General features: G+C 32.3%; 1 protein-coding gene across 3 annotated transcripts in view; it reads right to left on the bottom strand.

The window, feature by feature from the left end:
• TLCD4 (TLC domain containing 4) overlaps nt 1–17,508 on the bottom strand; it is a 142,978-nt gene that overhangs the window by 49,069 nt on the left and 76,401 nt on the right. For 2 of the 3 annotated variants that reach the window (XM_074188219.1, XM_074188220.1), the window contains exons 2-5: nt 9,545–9,629; nt 9,028–9,187; nt 2,327–2,416; nt 67–125 (exon numbers count right to left, since the gene is read on the bottom strand). In XM_074188219.1, the coding sequence (XP_074044320.1) occupies nt 67–125; nt 2,327–2,416; nt 9,028–9,176 (298 nt within the window). In that variant the 5' untranslated portion in view covers nt 9,177–9,187; nt 9,545–9,629. Of the gene's footprint in view, nt 1–66; nt 126–2,326; nt 2,417–9,027; nt 9,188–9,540; nt 9,630–17,508 lie in introns of all 3 variants that reach the window. The other variant, XM_074188221.1, reaches the window with a different exon arrangement.

Raw genomic sequence — 17,508 nt, 5'->3', positions numbered from 1 at the left:
AATATAAATCAAAGCAAAACTTTATTTTTTACTCATAATCACTATTTAACTATATCATATAATTACCAGAGAGGAGGTAGCCTGAAGCAATGGAAAGATTCACTTGAACTAATGAAGGATCACCCCTGCAAATAAACATGAAAAATGTTTTAACCTTTATCAACCAAGTTTGGTGTGTTTTTTTGGGTGCAGACTTTGTAAGAGAATATTCCAGCACATTTATTTTTGTTTCCATGGTTTAAAATACCTTGAAATGTGGTTATATCATCATTTGGTAAATTACTATTTTGTATGTACATCACATCTACACTCTTCCTGAGATGTCACTTGAAAGGTTTTAGAATATTCCAGCCAAACTGCAAATTCTAGGTGTAAGGCATTGTCCATAGGATGCCTTAAATACAATCCTTTCTGATAACTTGAGAATCTCTTTGAATTAACCCAAAAGAATGAAATTTAACTCAGAAATATGCTTTGGGTCCTACTTTCCATAGGGAGCCTCTTTTAGACCTAAGCCAAGTCTCCAAAGTTCCCTTTAGAAGGCAATGATCAGCTTTGAGGGGTCCAGACTAGGTTGATGGTGATGAAGAATGATAATGATAACCATTATTTATAGAGTGTTTTAAAGTCTGACAAGTACTTTACAAAATATTATCTTATTTTATCCTCATCATAACTCTGAGATGTAGGTAATATTATTACCCCTATTTTACAGATGAGGAAACTGAAGCAGACAGAGATTAAGTAACTTTCTCAGAGTCACATATCGAGTAGCATCTGAAGTCAGATTTGAATTGAGGAAGATGGGTCTACCTGACTCTGGGTCCAGCCTTTCATTTACTACACCATTTTATTGCCTCTTGTTTTATCAAAAATGTCTTTCCACAGATGTTGTCACATACTACTCTATTTTACTATTAAGTCAAGCTATTTCTAACTGCCTTAAAGACTCTAGCTTCTACTGGGATTCTGAAATGTAAGTGCTGTTTATACTAATTTTAAAAAAAAATTGTGATAATTAAAATCCCAGAACTGGAAGAAATAAACTACTCTCATTTTTTGAGGTAGATATCAAAATTGATAACCCAGTAGAAATCTTGCTGCCCTTGACCATATTATACTTAAGAATTTTTATTAAAGCTCCAATTTCTGAAAAGTGGCTAGAATATTGAATATTGCAATCAGGTTTTTTTTTTTTTTTTGCAATTTGAATTCAAGTCTCACTTCTAATACCCACCAGCTAAGTGACCCCTGGGAAAGTCATTTAATCTCTAAGTACTCTATGCAAGTCTCAAAAACTAATTTCCAAGAAGATAACAAAAGGCATTAGAAAAGGGAGTTTCCTCTTCTAGAAGTACTCCATATTAATGAAATCATAGGTCTAATGCCTATTTCCTATTGAGGGAATCCAAATTTTAGTCTCTAATGTTAAACAATAAGGCAAGTATTAAATTAATGACTAAATCAAAGTGTTTGTCCTTCATTCTCAAAGAAGACTATGACATCAGGGAGGTGATGCCACGACACGCGAACTGGATTTGAGTGAGGAGGTACTGTACTAAGTCACCATTCTTACTTTCTCTTCCAGAGTCATCTAGGTCCAGATGCCAAATATGAATCAGCATGACTGGAGATGGGCTGGATGCAAGTCTATCAGGGTTAAGTGACTTGCCTAAGGTTACACAGCTAGTTAGTATCAAGTGCCTAAGGCTGGATTTGAACTTCAAGGTCAGTGTGCCATCAAAGTAGAGATGGCTCAGTGAATAGAGTACTGAAATCAGGAAGATCTGAGTTCAAATCCTCTCTCAGGTACTTACTAGCTGAGCAAAACAATTAACTCTGTTTGCCTTAGTTTCTTAAATTGTAAAATGAACTAGAGAAAGAAATGGCAAAGCATTCCAGATATCTTTGCCAAGAAAAACTCCAAATGGTATCACAAAGTGTTGGACACAACTGAAACTTTCCAACTAGATTGCCTTGTTCTGGTTAAAACCAAGTTTTTGCTCAGTGCTATCATGGAAAAGAAAGATCTTAGTTTTACAGATGCAATGCTATTAACTATATCCTCCCTGTTTGGGATTAATACATAAAAGTTGACCATATTTTTTATTTTAAAATAAATGGCCTGATCATCTTTATGAAAAAGAGTAAACATTGCCATAAACATTATAATGGGCACCTGTACACTCTCCTACACAACTGAACCAGAAATTCTGATACATAAACAGAAACCTTTTATATTTTCAAGGTAAATTAGAGATAATCTTACAAATAAACATTTCTTTGAAAGCCATAAATGAAAGCAAACCATTTAGGAAAATCTTACCAAAGGGGATCAGTTATAGTAGCCTCATCAAAAAACATAATATATAGGCATAAAGAACCAACCAGCAAGGAATGGAATGTAGATACTACCCTGAAATGAGAAAAAAAATATATTCAATATTATTTCAGGCTCAACTGTGTTTTTACTTCATTTAGGCACATGACAAATTCTAAGGTAATTATAATGAGAAATATAAGAAGTGAATGGAATGTTAATAGCCTTCTACTAGGAATCAACAGAGACTCGAGTTCAAACCCTCCCTGTAACCATGAGCAAATCAGTTAATCTTTCTGAGATATATTTTCTTCATCTGTAAAAAGGACATGGTTGTTGTGAAGAATAAAATTTAATTTAAATATTTTCTGAACCTCAGAGTGTTATATAAATGTTTGCTATTATTATTATTACTCTGAAGATCATAGTATAAAACTACAACTTTGAAATTATCAGTATTTTCTAATACCACAAACTCTCCCTTTAATAATAAAACATAACTCTCCCTTTAATTCCTCCTCTTACTTAAAAAACTGGGATATGCTTGGTCACAAGTTATTAACATTTACTGTTAGTTGAAATCACACTTTGGGCAGTTTTGCTCAAATATCTCAAAAGAGCTACATTTTAATCAATGTGGGCACTCTCTTCAAAGATGTATATTGCCAACCATTCATGCTCTCTCCTTTGGCACAATACTCATCCACATCCTCTTGTAACTCCTCCATAGCAGGACTCCCTGTTTTTAGGGACAATTCATTTAATTTTCAAAATAGCCAAAGACTTATATGGCATTATCCCTATTTAATAGAGGAGAAAATTAAAGGTTAAGAGAGGCTGACTTGGCCCAACATGGAAATTAATAAGGAGAGGCATTAAGATGAAAGCCCACATCTTCTCACCGTACTCTGATGTGCTATCTAAATACATCACTATCAGATACTACAAATTGAATTTTGAATTTGAATTTGAAAATTGATCTTTATCGGAGCACACTAGAGAACCAAATCGTACTTAGGATATGTTATTTTCCAAAGTCTAATCTATATAAAGTATAAGATTTGAAAAGAAATATATAAAAAGTAAACTATAAATATCAACTAGTTAACACTAGTTTTCCATATATGAAGAAGGTCTAAAGTTTTGAGGGAAATTCAATGACAATCAATATCTATTAAGTACTTAATATGTCTTTGCCAGACACTGTATTGCTTCTCTTCTCAATAAAAATGTTAAAAAAGATTCTAGTAAATTACATCTTAATATTGACAAAATTAAACCAATTTCTTTAAACTTAATTTTATATATATGAGTTACATGTTTACATGTGTACATGTACACCTATATGTTATCCAATTATGTGATTTATGCATGTATATATTCTTATATAATTCTATTTTATATGTATATAGATAAAAATCATATTTAACTATGCATCTTGTCCCATAAATTCTCATACAATGAATATTTCCCTTACCTAACCATGTGAATCCATAAATATCTTGACTTCAAAATTATAACACAATAACTCAGTCTTTACAGAAGATAAAAGAGCATTTTTTTGAGTTTTCTCAAGTCCAATGCACTTTTTCTTTAATAATATCAAATAGCATTTCTTTAAAATAATTAAAATACAATCACCACTATGCAGTTCAATAATATAAAATAACCTCAAAGTCTGGCCAATTTGGGAGTTTATATGAACAATGAGTGTTCCTAAAAAGGCATGTGTAAATCAGGCCAAGTAAAATGGAATTTTAAAAACTGTCAAGGTCCTCTTATTTTAAGAATTCATTGCCTTATTTTAAGGATTCTGTCTCTAAAGTGAAATGTCCTTTCATAATATACATAATTAAATCACATTTCACACCAGCCCCCCCATTTTAAAAATCTCTCGATATCTTTGTTTTTATGTTGCCTAAATTTCCCCCATATCCTTCCCAAATCGCCTCTCAAAAAGATATCACTTATGACAAAGATTTCTTTTAGAAAAGAAAAAGTAAAAGAATTTTTTAACAATACTGATCAAAAAGTTAAAAAAATAACAACATATGTCATATTCCAAATCTGGGACACCCTCTCTTCTTCAAAGGCAAGGGGATGAGGAAAAGATTATCTCATAGTTCCTGATCAGGGCCAAGCTTTTCTTTGTAATTTTGCAACATTCATTTTTATTGTTCTATAGTGGTTGTTCTTTCCACTTCAATTTTTGTAGTAACTGTGCATAATGGATTTAGATTTGGGTTTTTTTTTTTGCTTTGTTAACTCACATTCCCTTATTTCATTTAAGTTTTTCCATGCATCTCTGTATTCAAAAGATTTGTCATTTCTTACAGCACAGTAAGTGGTACCTTCATGCATCACAATTTGTTTACTCATTCCCAATTGATGGCCAGCTGCTTTGCTTTCAGGTCTTTATTAGCACACAAAAAATGCTACTATAAATATGTTGCTTTACATGAAGACAGTAAGATCTTTGGGCCAAAAGCAATGAACATTTAATCATTCCAAATTGCTGTCCAAAAAGTTATGCAAATTCAGTCTTAGCTACAATACATTAGTGAGTCTTTCCATTAGCTATTTTTTCCCATTTTCAGGTTGTCAGGTGAGACTTTGATTTGCATTTCTCTTATTATTAATGCTCAAGATCATTATTTCATATGATTGTTCATAGCAATTCTTTTGAGAATTTTTTATTGTATTTTACTGTTCATCTATTGGCAGGATGACTTTTGGATTTTATCTATCTTGTCTTATTTTTCTAATCTGGTATTCAGATATTTATCCATGACTTAGAGGTAATAGTTAAGATAAATCTGGATGTATGATATCAGAATGCCATTGACCAAAATTTTATGGGATATGTCATTACCTTTCCTCTGAGAATACAGCATAAATAAGAATTTATGTATTTATGAGTAAATATAAGTATAGTATAAACACAAGATTAACAGTATAAATAGTTTGTATATTAATGTTTATTTGAATGTTATTTCCTCAGTTAGAATGTGAACTCTCTGAGGAAAAAAAAGCATTGTTTTTACCTTTCTCTGGCCATCAATTAGCATAAAACCTGGAAATACTAAGCACTTAATGAATGTTGATTGATCAACTACTGCCTGTATATATCTATATCTATATCTATACCTATATCTATATATCTATATCTATATCTATATCTATATCTATATCTATATATATATATATATATGTCAAAGTCCAAGAGCAGATGGCCAAATTACTTAGGAAATTACTTGTATGTAGCTCACTGATACAATATACAACATTCTCAATCAGTCTAATTCTACTATGGTGTTACAGATTTATCTTAAATTATATAGAGATGTAAATGCCACAAAACAAGAAAAAGAATACAAAAGAATACAAAGTATTATTTAATATATCAATGAAATGTTAAGCAAAAAAACAGGAGAAAATTAATTAGGAGAAAATAAGATGCAGCTTAAAAATGTAAAACAAATAAAACGATCTATGTTGTAAAACAAATAAAACGATCTATAGCACCTAGTCAAATCATACTAACCAATTAATCATATAATAATTTCCAGGTTTATCTTTATTTTTCATTTGTCAATAACAAACACTACATTTAACTGTATAATAATGGGACTAAATATTGTTTGCTATATCAGTTATTCTGCACTACAAAGTGTATCCTAAATTATAATTCTGTAATTTATCAAGATCCCTTCAGAAACTTTGTGAAGTACCACATGCCATCTTATAAGAAAAATTAATTCCAAACACACAAATAATTTGGTTTAGATGGTATAGTAAAAAAAAAACACTAAGCAGTGGAAATACTTTTCACTTTTAAACTTTATTTAGTACTAAATTTGTAAAAAAAAGAGTCTCAGAAATAATTAATAATCTTATTAGAATGGCAGTTTAGAAGTTAGAGATTTAATCATTTTAGGTAGCCCATTTATTAAAAACTAAAATTACATTATCTAAAACAAGACAAAAGCAGCAGCTTAATTAGTGGACTGATAAATAAAAAAATAAATTATGAGTAATTCAGCACATCAGGATTCTCCATACTAAGTGTGTCCATCTGGCTAATGCTAAAACTAAGTGAATAATGGAAGAAGAAATAAATTACAATATTGTGGCAAATAACACCTATAATTTTTATCTTTTATGTAAGAGCAACAATTAAGCTTAATGACTCAATTGCAACTTAAACAACCCAAATTAACATTTTTCTGGTGAGGATTTTTCTACAAATTCCTAAGTGGCTCAGAGAATTCAGGGTTCACATACTTTTAGGGAATCTCTGATTGTGAGGAAGCAGCTGTATATATGTTATGTTAATTTATTCTCTCCAAGTTAGTAGAAAAATTGCTGGAAAAGGGAAAGGACAACCCTGTGTATTTCATTACTCCCAACTTGGTACTAACATTACAACTTTTCCTTTAAGATTTCTTGGTAGGCCTTCATTTATACAGGTCCAAGGGCTGTCTATTTTCTCTGTAGCATGATAAATATTTTGGCTAAGACAGTTCTTGAAGACCATTTACTCATTTAAAGAATGGGTTGTATTCTATTTTCATGGAGAAAATTTTCACCTTGGATTCATAAAGAATTTTTAATTCAATATGACACCTCACCTGGGACTCCAATTCCCAACAGTAATTCCCTGTATTTTAGAAGACTGATGATTGGTCAGTGATTGCTGCTTTTGCTTTGTTTTAAATTATGTATTATTATTAGTTACTAACACAAAATTCCCAGAAATTCCATTAAACCTGTCAATGCATGGGCTACAGAAATCTGATTCTACTTCCTACCTCCCATTCCAAATATTTTTCATTTTTTCTCAATTCTTCATTTTGCCACTACCAAAAAACTCCATTTTTGAATAGCATGACCTAGTAGAAAGAATTCTGGACTTAGAATTAGGTAAGGCCTTATTCTAGTTTTATGACTATTTACAAGTTACTTAACTTCTGAGTCCTTGGCTTCCTCATCATAAAATGGGGATTATAATTCCTACAGTACATGTTGTGAACATCAGATAAGATAATGTATATAAAAGTGCTTTGCAAAGTGCTATATAAATATCAAGAATTATAATCTTTGCCTCTCTGGGAAAAAAGAAGAGGAAGACTAGAGGTAAAATATCAGAGATATGAAGAGTCTTTTCAAAAGAAGAAATGTAAGCTACCAATAAGCACATGAAAGAATGCTCAAAATTATTAATAGTAAGAGAAATAGAAATTAAAACATCTCTGAAACTTCATCTCAAACATATCAACTGATAACAACTGAAAAAAGAGAGAAACTAATACATTCTTGGTGAGACTGTGAAGTAAACCTACTATTCTAAGAAACACTATGGAATAATAATTTAAAGGTACTAAATGATACATGTATAATAGTAGGCTCCAATACTAAATAAATCAAGGACAGAAAGTTCCCTTAGAATCAAAAATACTGTAGACTATATTATAAAAGCAAAAAAATTAGGAAGAAAGTGGGTACCTATAGATTCTGGAATAGCTTAACAAATTATGGCATGTGAATTAAATGAAATATCATACTGTATGGAATCACAACAAAGAGGAATAAGAAAAACTTGGGAAGAACTACATGAATTGATGCTAGTTAAACAGAAACAGAAAAATATATTAGTCCCAGTGCAAAAAACTTTAGTGTCTGTTCCCTGTCTTGAGAATTATGACTCTTTTTCACATCATGAACCAAAGAAAGCAGCTGTAATAAGAGGAAATGAAGGGGCATCTAGGTGGCATAGTGAATAGTGTATTGGCTCTGGAGTCAGGAGGACCTGAGTTCAAATCTTGGCTTAAAATTTTCCTAGCTGTGTGACCGAGGGCAAGTCATTTAACCCCATTGCCTTGCCAAAAAAAAAAAAAAAAGAGAGGAAATGAATACAGACTAGAAGTTCTTGATCTCTAATCAGAATAAATATCAAGAGGCAACTAGGTGGCACAGTGGATAGAGCACCAGCCCTGGTTCAGGAGAACCTGAGTTCAAATCCAGCCTCAGACACTTAAGAATTACCTGTGTGACCATGGGCAAGTTACTTAAGCCCACTGACTTGCAGATACCAAAAATAAGCACAAATATTTAATTGTTCTCTTTAGAGAATTTGGACTTTTGACAAAAAGCCTTTGAACTTAAAATTAAATGGTAATTTTCTGTCACCTTCTGACCCCCCCCATAAGGGAAATTTTAGAAATAATCTTATATTAAGTATTACTTTCACCTAAATAATATAAAATGCATAATATTCCTATAGTTATAACATACTAAAAATTGAAAGTATAAAGAAATGAAAGTTTGAAAAGACAGGAGCAAATGGAGATGCTATAGAACCATAATATTTTATGAGAAAGGAGGCAGCCAAACCAAAGAAACATTAAAGAATATTAAAAATATTTTTCTTATATACCTTTTATTAAAGGAAATATTTTCATATGATTTATATAATTCATTTTCTTCATTTTCATCAGTCTTTACTAATTATTTTTAAGGAATATGCTTGAATTTGATCAAAAATAGAATTTAATTCAAATCATATCTAATACAATCTAAAGAATATAACATTTCAAAATATTTTAGTTTTAAGTAATAATATGGTTATAATCTTATGTCAAGTTTTCTGAGAGCTTTTTTTTTTACTTTTGATAATCTCCTATAACACTTATTTTTAGAAACTTTACCTTGAATTCCATTCAATCTTCTTTTGGGTGCTTAGTTTGTTAAAACCTGAGGTTACTTGTGCTGAAAACCAAGAACTTACAACATGGAAAAGAAGTTGAAACATGAGAAAACTGGTAAAAACAATACCAAGAACGGTATAAGAATCCATGTTTCTTCAACCTGTTAAGAGAAAGAGTGAATAATTATTCCTATGAAATATTTCTGGAATTAAGACTTTAAATGTTTCATGTCAAGTCTATGGCTTTATGCTGAAAAATACTTTAAAATAATTAAGTACAAGAATAAAATGTAAAGAAGCTAGTAAATATTAAAAAAATTTGGTGACTTTTCTTAATCTCTACTAGTTAGCTGTCTTACATACACATTTATACAAAGTTTAAAAAATCATCTTCAAAAGAATATTTATATAGAGATTTTCTTAACTTAATTAAAACATTAGAGGCCAATTTCAACAGTCACAATAAAAATTATCTAATGTCATTTTTATAATTGCTACAATAACAAAAACTCACCCACCACAACTGCAGTTATCCTTTGAGCACTTTTTTGACTTCTCAATTCATACTCCCACATTGGAATAGAAATTAACCTTCACCTACAGCTAAAAACCAAAAAAAAAAAAAAAAGAGAGAGATTAAACAAGAAAAAAAGAATAAAATATATTAAATATAAAATGTATATTAAATACCCAAGAGATCAAAATATAAAAAATAAATTTAATTTTTAAATTGCTAATACTACTCAAAGTAATACCTTAATTTTGAACTGTTTTTCAGTAATATAAATGTTATGCCTAAAAATCTTTCTATATAATTTTCTTTCAAAAACAATAAAATTGTTTCAGATATAAAAACTAAATCAAAAGATAAAGAATATTACAAAGACATACAATTGAAAATGTTTCTATATGAAATTAAATTCATTTCACTCCTAAAAATTTTAATAACACTCATACAAGAATGGAATGAAGCACATGTTTTATACAGAAGTAATAGTATTTTGTTTCATCTTTTTAAAAGATTTACTTATCATTAACGATTTTTTAAAATTATGTGCAGCCATTCTATTTTAATCTTCTCTATAAAGTATCATTAATATTCACAAGAAGTATATTGTTCAAGTTGTAGCCCTTTGAAATCTGAAATACTGTGACAGCAATTGCCAATTAAGATTGGCAAAGATGACAGAAAATGGAACTAATGTAAGAAAGATATAGGACAACAGACACACTGTAGCACTAAGAATAGCTCTAATAATTCAGAAAAACAATGTGGAATTATGGTTTTTAAAAAGAGAGAAGAACCAGAAAGGCAGAGTAAAGACAGGGAATCATCTGAGCTCTCCCAAATTCCCCTCCAAGCAAAATTAAAATATTGCCTCAACTAACAAATGATGGGGTAAAACAACTGTCTAGATCAAAACAACTCAAAAGGTCAGTAGGAAGTACTACCTCACTTAGGTTAAGAGTAGAGTTCAACAAAGGTCACATACCTCACCAAATCGGTAGAAAGCCTTGAGGACAAGTGAATTGGCAGATTTAATCCCACAGTAGATAAGGGGATCAGAAAGAGATAAGAAAACAACCTTTACTGGCACTGGAAGCAGGACTCAGTTTGCCCATAAGCAGTCCCGAGTCCCTGAGCAAGAAAGAACACTAGTAGAAGAAGGAACCCTGAACACAGTTCCAAGATGGAAAGGAGTGCTTGTGGCTGCTCACAGTGGCCTCTCCTTAGATCATATTACTTTGAAAAACTGAAAATGTACCAGACCCCCAGAACTAGCTTTGTAAACAGCAGCATAAATATGTCTGAAGTTTGAGACAGAAAATGAGCAAACAACATAAAAAGAATCTGACCAAAGAAAGTCACTATGACAGGGAAGATCAAAACACAAACTCTGAAAAAGATATCACTGTTAAAACAGCTATATGCAAAGTGTAAATTAGTCTTGCCCCCCCAAAAAAATTCCTGAAAAAAAGCTAAAAAAAGGATTTAAAAATAAGTAAAGGGGAAAATTGGGAAAAGAAATGACAATGATACAAGAAACTCATTTAAAAAAAAGAGTCAAATAGATAAAGGAAGAACAAAAAACACTGAGGAAAATAATACCTCACAAAACAGAATAGGTTAAAGGGTTAAAAAAAAAGGCACAAAAATCCACTGAAGAAAAGAACTCCTTGAAAGGCAGATTTGGTCAAATGGGAAAATAGGTACAAAGTTCATTGAAGAAAATAATTCCCTGAATCTTAGAACTGGGAAGCTAATGACTCCATGAGACATCAAGAAACAATAAACAAAATCAAAAGAATTGGGGGGGGGGGCAGCTAGGTGGCACAGTGGATGGAGCACCAGCCCTGAAGTCAGGAGTACCCGAGTTCAAATCCAGGCTCAGACACTTAATAATTACGTAGCTGCATGGCCTTGGGCAGGCCACTTAACCCCACTGCCTTGCAAAAAAAAAAACTAAATAAAAAATCAAAAGAATGAAATGATGAAAGAAAATGTGAAATACCTCACTGGAAAAACAACTGACATGGAAACTACAACAAGAAGATATATTAAGAATTGGAAAATCTGAAAGCCATGATTTAAAAAAGAGCCTAAGTATATTCTTTCAATAAATCATCAAGGAAAACTACCCTGATATCTTAGAAGTAGAAAGTAAAATAGAAATTGAAGGAATCCACTGATCACCTCCTTAAAGAGAACCTAAAATGAAAGTCCCCTCTGCCCCACCCCATAGGACTAGTACAGTAAAATTCCAGAGGTACCAGGTCAAAAGGAAAAGACTGCAAGCAGCCAGAAAGAAACAATTTAAATATTGTGGAGCCACAGTCAGGATAACACAAGACTTAGCAGTCTCTATATTAAAGACTAGGAAGATTTGGAATATGATATTTTGTAGGGCAAATTAGCTAGGATTATAATAAAAATAATTCACTCAACAAAACTCAATATAATCCTTTGGGGAAGGGGTGGGGAGAATAGAAATGTAAAGAAATAGAAAACTTCTTGATGAAAAAAACATAGCTGAATAGAAAAGTTGACTTTCAAATTAAGACTCAAGAAAAGCATAAAAATGTAAACAGGAAAGAGAAATCAGAAGGAATCCAATAAGGTTAAACTGTTTACATTCCTCCCTAGGAAGATAATACTTGCAATTCCTAAAAATTAATCATGAATGAATACATATATATAGACAGAGGGCATGGTGTGAGTTGACTATGATGGGATGATATAAAAATATGATTAAGGAGTGAAAAAGAAAGATGCACTGGGAAAAGGGAGAGGTAGAATGAGATAAATTAAAAAGAGCTTTTACTATGGAGGGGAAGATGAAGAAGGGTGGCAGGCAATGCTTGAATCTTAACTCTCATTTGGAACTGGCTCAAAGAGGAAATAATATACATACTCCGTGGATAATCTATCTTACCCTACAGGGAATAGAAGGAGATAGTAATAAGATGATGGGAATAGAGGAGAAAGAAGACTGTAGCAGGTAGCAGTCAGAAGCAAAACACTTTTGAGGAGGAAAAGGATGAATAGAGAGAAAAAGAAGAAATAGGGAAGAAGTAGGATGAAGAGAAATACATAGTAAACATAACTGTGAATGTGAATGAGATGAACTCACCCACATTATAAGACAAAGCAAGTAGATTACATTACTTAGACATGAAGGATGATACCACAAACAAATTAGGGAATCAAGGAACAGTTTATCTGTCAGATCTATGGATAAAAAGGAAGAATTTATGAACAAAGAAGAGATAAAGAATACTACAGGATTTAAATGGATAATTTTGATTAAAAATTAGTAAATAATAAATTTGTAATTTAATAATAATTAATAAATGAATTAAAATTAAAAATAAAAGATTTTGCACAAATAAAATTGATGCAGCCAATATTAGAAGGAAAACAGAAAATTGAGGGAAAACAGCAATTTTCTCTGATAAATATCTCATTTCTCAAATACATAAAGACATGAGTCAGATTTATAAGAATAAAAGTTATTTCCCAATTGAAAAATAATCCAAAGATATGCAGGCAGTTTTCAGATAAAAGAAATCAAAGCTACCTACAGCTTTGAAAATATGAAATGAAAAAATTCTGTCCCTAACCCTATATAACATTGGGCAAGTTATTTAACAGCCCTTGGTCTCAGTTTCCTTATCCATAAAATGAGAGGTTGAACTAGATGGCCTTTGAGGCTCCTTCCAACTCTAGGTCTCTGAATTTACTCTCACAGTCATCCACCCTGTCTCAACCTAGTCAGAAGAATTGCTCAGGGCAACAGCCTTCTGTTTTGTTTCCGTACTTCAAAATGATTTTCCAAAGGGCTGGACTTCAGGTCAATAAACTCCACTGGCTTCCTATTACCTCCAGTATCAAAGATAAAATTTTGTTGAATTTTTGAAGTTCTTTTCTTACTTTTCTTGTATTCTTTCACCTTACTCCACCCTAAGTATTCTGTGATCCAAGTACACTGGTCTCTTTCTCATTTCTTGAACAAAAATCCTCTATCTTGATTCTATTTTCAATGACTGTCATCCATGCCTAGAATTCTTTCCCTCTTCATCTCCACCTCTTCAAGTCCCAATTAAAAGTCTACCTTCACATGAAGCTGATCTAAATTCTAAATTCCCCTTAATGCCAGTGCCTTCCCTTTGTGGTTAGCCCCAACTTACCTTGTATATATCTTGTGTGCACATAGTTCTTTACATAATGCTTCTCCTTTAGATTACAAACTCTATTACAGCAGAGATCTTCCTCTCTTTATATTGATCTCCAGCACTTAGCATAGTGTGTAAGAAATACTTGCTGACCCTGCCCCACCACACCATTCTGTGAATACACAGTTTCCCAATTTACTTGCCACCCACATCTTTCTGTGAAGACACAGAGTGTACCAATTTACCTGCCACTAACTGCCACCCACATACTACCCCTATGGTTAGTAAATTCCTACTGCCTGTTACTCTCCCTATCCCTGTCTTAATCACAAACCACCAAGAAGTAAATTATTCTTACCCCACATTTCCCACTGCCTCATTCCCAGCCTCCTTAAACCTATCTTACCTATTTCCTACTTTAAATCTTCCCATCTCTTCCACTGTATCTGCTGTAATTCCTGTTTCATAATGAGCAAACTTCCCTTCATTAGAACTTGTTCTTCTCATACTCTTTGCTCTTCTCTGCTCTCACTGCATCCCTACCCATCCTTTCTTGTCCTGATTTCACGTTCCCGTATACCCCTCCAACATCTGGTCCTGCTATGTATACATCATTATAACTACCTGTTTTCTTCTGTTACTGAGCAACTTCTGTAGCCTATAAAGAGCATGGTGGCTATTGTAAACCAGTCTCTAGGCCCTTCTGATTCCTCTCATGGAATTCAGTCCCTGGTTCACTGTCCATCCTTTCTCTTTCAAAAGCCCTTAACCTAGTGACCTTCAACATCAATGCTAATGTGTCTTCAACCAACCTGACTTCTCAGTTCCTCAATCTCCTCAAATTCTAGGACCTATTCTTCCAGTCTGTTCTTCACCAAATATTCCATTTCCTTGCTCAAAAACTATGTGATCATAACTTCCTATCATTCTATCATTCATTATCCTTGTCTTTCTCAGATCATTAGCTCTGCTTTGATTTCATTGTTCCACTTTGCAATCTTAAGATGAACATTGGCCAATTCAACTCTGCACAGCTCTCTATTATTCAGTCCTTTACCTCTTTGTCCTATATTGCTGCTCAGCTGCTGTCCAGCCATAGACCTAAAACACTCCCATAAGCACTTTCTCCAAACCTGTCTTGCTGCTAAATATATTGGAAAAAAGTCACAAAATCTTGCTAAGTGAAATTACAATTATTATACAACTTCAACCAGGTCCTCATTGCCACAAGGCAATCAATCCTCTTATTTCTTCCTAGTTGATTCCCTGGTTTCACCCTGTCACAGAAGATATGCCCAACCTTCTCTTTTTTTCCTCAATCCTCCCCCCCCCCCCTTATCTCCACTCTCTCAGTTTAGGATAGCAACATCCACTTGCCTGAGAAAATTAAAGCCATTTGCCTTCAAGTCACGTTATATCCCAAAAATCCTTATATAAACCCTCCTTTCTCTTCCTTTCATCAAGTCTCTTTGCCAATGCCAACTGCTTTCCTATTACCCTTGATTCCAAACACACCAATCTTCTCCAGGAAGTTGCACCCACAATCATTACCCTCTCACAAATCTTCAATTTCTCTCATCTGCAAAGAGTCAAAGAATTATATATCATTCCCTATGCTTGTTTAATGCAATCAAGTCAGTGCTTACTTGCGTTTCTAAAGTCTTAACTCAATCTCTCTCAGCAAAAAAGGTAACTTCAACTTAGAATGGAAATATCTCTATACTGGAAGTTATTCAGAAAAGAAACATTTGAATATATTGCTCTGAAGATATTTTTAAATGAAATATGCATTTCTAAATGCTACTTAGATCACCAAATAGATTCTTGGACATTGTATCCTACAGACATGGACAATAACTTCTCTATGTTAACAGATCTTCAAGAAAAACACAAAAGAAGTTATGCTTTCTATTATTTTCAGCCCAGAAGTAGACATCTTCAAGTAAACAAATATCACAAACACTTATACCAAAAAAACCCCTCATTTCCTTTATTTGCATGTAAAAATGATACCTAGAAATAAAGAAAAAAAGTAACAAGCTCATACTGACTTCAGGAAAACCACTATCAAATCAATTAAAACAGACCTAACAAATATCCCAAATATTCCAAGCACAAATTCTATGAGCAAGCCTTGGAGTCAAAACACAAATAGAAAAATGGCATCCCAGCAAGTCAGAATTGATGAAGCTTTATGATATTCAGAAGATAGAAAACAAATATATGAGGAAAAGAAAATTAATTTTGTGAGAACATTTCAACTAGCTTGGTTAAAGAAGCTTTGAAACAAAAGAGAAGACATACCCTAGTGGATTTATATTAAGTCCAAGCAAAATTAGAGAATTTATATTTTCGATTGAAATTTACAACAAAGCAATATATAACCTTCATATATTTATACACACATGTATATAGCTTAATATATGGTTAAAATTACTGAAAAATCTTGTTATAGGTATAGCAAGTAACAAAACTTAAATACTGGAAATCATTTATAATGACATATAAAGAAAATGTCATTTCTTTTATAAAACAGAAAAATACCAGAGTATAAAGGTTGCACATTTTATTAGTCATAATCATTCTTTTATGTTGTTTTACTTAACTCTTTTTAGAGATTCTATATTATGGAAGATATGTAATTGGAATAATGCTGGTAGTGTTTGTGATGTGTTAAAACAATTTATCCATAAATTTTTAATATACTGCATATATATTTTGTTTTTATTTATTATATTCTACCAAAAATTATTAGTAGTTTTCTAGCCAACTTGTTTATGAATAACTTAAGCCTAAAGTTCACAATAAATCTATTCCTCTGATTTCATCAACTCTAAATATTCATGAAGTATAATAATATAATCTGAGGAAAAGGAGAATTGTGCATTTGGATTGCAAGTAAAATGTTCTGCTGATTTTTTTTAAATAAAAATTTCACTTTGTAATTATGATTAAATTTAGCCTTGTAAAAGATTTAAGAATATATGACTCCCAGGACAGTTATGTGGCACAGGGGATAGATCACCGGCTCTGGAGTCAGGAAGACCTCAGTTCAAATCTGATCTCAGACACTTAATAATTACCTAGCTGTGTGGCCTTGGGTAAGGCACTAAACTCCCCAATATATGCATAAATGTATATGACTCCCTTCATTGCAGAGGCAGAGATTCATAGATGTGGAATGTTGTGTATGATGTTAGTTGAAGTTCACAAGTTACCTGGCTTTGTTGAACTTTTTTTTCCCTTTTTTACAAATCTTTGTTGCAGAAGAAGCCCTGATGTGTAGGGGAGAAGGAAGTGGTTTATTTAGAAATGGATGTCAGACAACAAGCTTTTATTAAGTGGTTACTATGTGAAAAGTATTACACTGAGCATTGTAGATACAAAGGAACACTGTTCCTAACCTCAAACAGATCACATATAAGATCATGTACAAATAACTAAAGATACAAAATATATATGGTATAAATGGAAAGTAAACCCAGGACCAGGTCATTTGGGAGTGAGTGTAGGATGGGCAGGAAAAAGAGGTAAAGGTGAAGAAGATGTGGGCACTCCACGGATGAGAAACAAGGGTTAAATGTGGGTGATGGAATTTCATTATGTAAGCAACAATAATTAGGACATTAAAGTTGGACCACAGAGTTTATTGATGTGGAATAAACTTCAAGAAATTCAGGAAAGATAGAGAATGCCCAATTTGAACAGTATTAAATGCCAAATAGAAGAGTTTACATTTGATTTTGAAGGTAATAGGGATCCACTGGAGTTTACAGGGAAGGGGAAAAAGGATAGCATGATCAGATAC

Source organism: Macrotis lagotis, chromosome 5 (genome assembly GCF_037893015.1).
Source record: "Macrotis lagotis isolate mMagLag1 chromosome 5, bilby.v1.9.chrom.fasta, whole genome shotgun sequence".
NCBI classification, from domain to species: Eukaryota; Metazoa; Chordata; class Mammalia; order Peramelemorphia; family Peramelidae; genus Macrotis; species Macrotis lagotis.
Note: the sequence above shows the minus strand (reverse complement) of the source record. Positions and strands in the feature narration are given on the sequence as shown.